This window comes from Bos grunniens, chromosome 11, assembly GCF_055505025.1.
Source record: "Bos grunniens cultivar Pamir isolate PY7600 chromosome 11, Bosgru_T2T1.0, whole genome shotgun sequence".
In the NCBI taxonomy this organism is placed as follows: domain Eukaryota; kingdom Metazoa; phylum Chordata; class Mammalia; order Artiodactyla; family Bovidae; genus Bos; species Bos grunniens.
The window spans coordinates 58,555,032-58,559,501 of NC_141175.1; the positions used below are offsets into that span (position 1 = coordinate 58,555,032).

General features: G+C 51.6%; 1 protein-coding gene across 5 annotated transcripts; it reads left to right on the forward strand.

The window, feature by feature from the left end:
- Positions 1-1,574: 1,574 nt before the first annotated feature.
- On the forward strand, positions 1,575-4,097 carry LOC147363134 (antimicrobial peptide NK-lysin-like). Of its 5 annotated transcripts, none has more exons than XM_086323694.1 (5): positions 1,575-1,753; positions 2,022-2,125; positions 2,608-2,709; positions 3,412-3,580; positions 3,926-4,097. In XM_086323694.1, exons 1-5 carry the CDS (start codon positions 1,702-1,704, stop codon positions 3,937-3,939), a joined length of 441 nt encoding a protein of 146 aa, XP_086179820.1. In that variant the 5' UTR covers positions 1,575-1,701; the 3' UTR covers positions 3,940-4,097. The 5 variants fall into 5 exon arrangements, 4 of the variants coding, with proteins under 4 accessions (XP_086179820.1, XP_086179821.1, XP_086179822.1 ...); XR_015135888.1 differs by having other exon boundaries at positions 1,577-1,753; positions 2,922-3,580; XM_086323695.1 differs by having other exon boundaries at positions 1,577-1,753; positions 3,929-4,097.
- The last annotated feature ends 373 nt before the right edge of the window (positions 4,098-4,470 follow it).

Here is a 4,470-nt window from a genome sequence, read left to right on the forward strand (position 1 = left end):
AAAGTTTTCCTTGTAATGCGAGCTCTTAGGATTTACTTTCTTTACAATTTTCACTTATAATGTAATAAATGTAATGTAAAAATAAATATAATAGCAGTGTTCATTATCTTTTTCGTATTATACATTACATCCCTAGTATTTACTTATCTTGTAACTGGAAGTTTATACCTTCTGACCACCACCTTCATCCAATCCTACCCCTTACCCTTCCACCCCAGCCTCTGGTAACCATTAATCCAATCTCTTTTTTCCAAGAGTTTGTTTTTAAAGTATAATTGACCGACAACACTATGTAATTTCCTGGTACACACCATAGAGAATCAATATTTCTATAAATTTAAAAATGATGACCACTATGAGTCTAGTTGTCATCCGTCAATATTCCTGTAAATCTGTTTGGTGAACTTATACATGGTTTCATTTATTGTTTCTTACTTATCTAATGAAAATTTATTTCAATAAAAATAAGAGAGCCAAAGTGCTTAAAAATGCTTCAATTCCTTGCTCCTTAGTGTGGCATTCACTGACTTCCACAATGGGCAAGAATAAAGGTGGTGTGTTTATGTGTGAATTTATGAGTATATGAAAGTATGTGGTTGTGAATTAATGTGTGAGTATGTGTATGTGGGTATCTGGGAGTGTGAGTGGCTATGAGTGTGTGTGAATTTGTCAGTGCTTTGGAGAGTGTATGTCCCTGAGTTCATGTAACCGTGTGTAAGTGTGTGATGTGAGTTAGTGTGAGTGTGTCTGCTACCCTGGGATTTGGGTAATAAACCAGAAAGGATTCAAGGGGCCAGACAAACTATGGAATGCTCAGTTTAATTTGAATTTCAGGTAAACAACAAATACTTTCCAGTGTAAGTATATCCCACGCAATATTTGGGACATATGGATACTAAGAAATTATTTGTATCTACTATTCAATTTTTCTGACAGATGAAGGCCAATGACCTTTATGACACAGATGACTATTCAGACACCCAGAAGTTGGGACCAGACCCTGGCTGGGGCTCCTGTCCTTCCCACCGGCTCTCTCTGCCCATCGGCCAGGTCACTGCCAGGCTGGGCTGAACCCAGCTCTGAGGGAAAGGCCCGGCCTCCTTGATGATGGTGAGAAGGCTGGTGTGGGTCTAGGGGACCCAGGGTGCGCATAGAGCTCATGATCAGGGTCCATGAAGCTGGAGAATCCAGGGCTGGGAGGAGGAGCTTCAGGATCTACCCTGAGGGCACCTTTTTCTTCATCTTAATCAGGTAGTGCTACACTGGCTTAAATGGCTGGAAGGAGACCCAAGAGATGAGGAGAAGGATGACGTAGTGACACCAGCCCAGACCTCTGGGGTGGGAGGAAGAGATGAGGCAGGGGGCATGGATGCTCACCTGGCCAAGGGCCCTACCCGACCCCTCGGTAGTGGGGACTTCTTTTCCCATTACCACATCAGGGCAGGATGGGCATCGTGGCGGCAAATGCTCTCCATCAACACCCGGCTCAGTTCAGAAACTTCTAGTGCTGGGCAGGGTGGGTGGAGAGGGGTGTGTGGAAGCTCTCACGTACACTCCTCCTCCCACTTCTCCACAGACCAGTACCGGTGTTTGTGGTAAACCCAGTGACAGGGGAGGTCGCCAAAAAGAGGAAGAGGACCCTGCCAGGTTCGCAGCCTCTATAAAACAGGCTGTGGAGGGAGCCTGGGCAGCTGCCTCAACATGACCTCCTGGGCTGTCCTGATCATCGCCTCGGTGCTCCTGGTTGCCCCAGGTGAGGAAATACCCCTTGGGGTAGATCCCGATGGCTCCTCCTCCCAGCCCTGCTTTCTCAGATTTGATGGACCCGAGCATGAGCTCCAAGGGCACCTGGCATGGGTAAGAGCAGCCCCAGGGCAGAGCAGGGCAGGAGGCACCCGGGACCCCTCACAAGGCCGCCTCCCCGTCCTGGGTGCCAGCTGCTTCCTGGGCTCTCCCCAGCCAGAAGTAGTGACTTCTCTCCCTCTGTCTGTGGAGGGCTGCTCATGCTGTTTCTTCCCCAGGGCTGGCTTTTTCCGGTCTGACTCCTGAGAGCCACGACCAGGCGACGGCCCATCTGTGTGATGGAGACGAGTTGTGCCAGGGCCTGGCCCTGGAGGATCCCCAGGTACACAGGGATACTCCCCCACCTGCTACCCTCCCCCCAACATCCCTCTCCTTCCTCTCCTCCCTGGGCAGTGCCAGGGGCGAGGGTCTGGAGACTTAACTGGTCAGGGGGTGGGGAGGCAGGGCTGGGAGCTGAGGATGCTGGTTTTGTTCACACTAGTACCTGACTGTGGGGTGGGGGCTACAGTGGTGGCTGGGCCCTCCGCAAGAGCCTCCTCCTTGTCTGACGGTAGAACAGCAGAGGGGCAGATGCTGGGCTGGGGCCGGTGCTGTGGGTGTGGGGGCAGGTCGTGGGGTCTCTCAGCCCCTCTAAAACAGGCAGAGAGATGGGCAGGGGCCAGCCAGTCTGGCTCAGGTCCTCATATGGACAGACAGATCATGGGTCATCCTACTGGCTTAAAAGCCCCCAGGGGACCCTTCCTGGCGCCCTTATGAAGTTGGGGTGTCTGAGAGACCACCCTAATGGGCTTCCTTTCCTGATAGGGTGACCTGCTGCTCCAAGGAGAAGAGCTGAGCCTACGCTGTGGGTCTTGTCAGAGAATAATACAACATCTGATGGACAAGTTGGGAGATCAGCCCGATGAGGTGAGACGGGAGGCTTGTGGGACCTGGCGGGTGGAGATGTGCCTCCAAGTGGAATGGGGAGGGCTGGGAATCCTTACCTAGGCTTTTTAAATGAGCTGGAAAGTGGGATGTACTTAGCTTTGAGTGAATACTTAATAAGTGGAGGCATCATCACCAGAACCATAGTTTCACTTTCCCTCTCTCCCTCTCCGTGGCTCCCCCACCCTGCTCAGCATCACTACCTTCACCCTGGGGTACTCAGATTTATCCCCTTCCATGGGAGATGTCAGAAGAAGATATTTCAAAAGCAATGGACCAAAGCTCCAAGCTTGGATACCCTCCTAACCCGCCACAGCCGCCCCCCACCAGCAGATGGAGCCACCAGTCTGGCCCTGGACCCAGAAGCTATATAGACAGAGCCTTTAAAGTGGGTCTGGGCACCACTCTCCACCCAGAAGACAGGGCCTGGGTATACAGAGGCTAAGACTCGGCAGGGTCAATTGTCCTTTCCAGAGCCCCTGCTGGCCAGGCTTGAGATGGGGAGGGGGGCTGAGCCCTGTCTCTCCAGTCCCTGCTCCCACTACCACCTGGCACCAACTCCCGGGACCCAGCACTCCCACTGCCAGACCCGCTGAGAGCCCAAGGCTGCCGGGGCCTGCAGAGAGACAGTGCCCAGCAGGGCTCACCTGAGGCCCGTTTCCCACCACGGTGCTGCTGCTGCAGAATACCGTTATCGAGGAGGCCTCCAAGGTGTGCAGCAAGATGAGGCGGCTGAAAGGTCTGTGCAAGTCAATCATGAAGAAATTTCTCCGTACCATCGCTGCGGACATCACAGCTGGAAAAACCTCTCGGGTTATCTGTGTGGACATCAAGATGTGCAAAAGCAAGCCAGGTATGTGCATAGGCAACAGCAGGGACTCATTCCCTGACAGCCTCCCCGTGAAAGGCAAACTCCTAACAGCCTGGGGCAGCCTCCCCCTGCCCCTCCCCACACTCCTGCAAACAATCCTGGAGTAAAATCAGGGCTCCATTTCTCCTCAGAGGTGTGACCTTGGGCAAGTAACCTAACCTCTTTGAGCTTCTGTTTCCTTACCTGTGAAAGGGCAATAATTATTTCTATTTCTGAGGCTGAAATGAGGATTGAATGAGACCATCACGTAAGATGAGGTTGACACCAAGGAAATAGCCCGAGACTGAGAAATCAGAGCCCGGATCAACCTGTCTCTTCTCTCCACAGTAGGTTTCATTTGATTCCCTGGGTCCTCTTACCCCATCCTGGGGGAAAAGCACAGAAACTCCAGCATCCTCGGCCGGCTCCTTCCTTCCTGAATCCAGGAGTCTTCTCTCCAGTTTCTCTCACCAAACTCCCTCCACTGCCTTTCCCTCTCAGAATAAAATATCATGCAAGACTTTTGCTTCAGCTTCTTTTCCTTTGTTGGGTTTCAGAAGAGGGGCACGCTCATCTGACCCATAAGTTCAATCAATAAACAGGTTGTATGTCATGTGGTTCTAGATGCTAGGGGTTTAGTGGTGAACAAGACAACTTAGCAGCTCTCACACATATGGTCATGAAATAATTATTGTACTGCTTGTCACTCCAAGAACCTGGGGTACATCACAAACATACCCCCAGGAGCCCTCAGACCAGCTGAGGAGACCATTCGGGTTTTGTTGTTGTTGCTCAGTTGCTCAGACTTGTACGACTTTTTGTGACCCTATGGACTGTAGCCCACCAGGCTCCTCTATCCATGGGATTCTCCAGGCAAGAGTACTGGAGTGGCT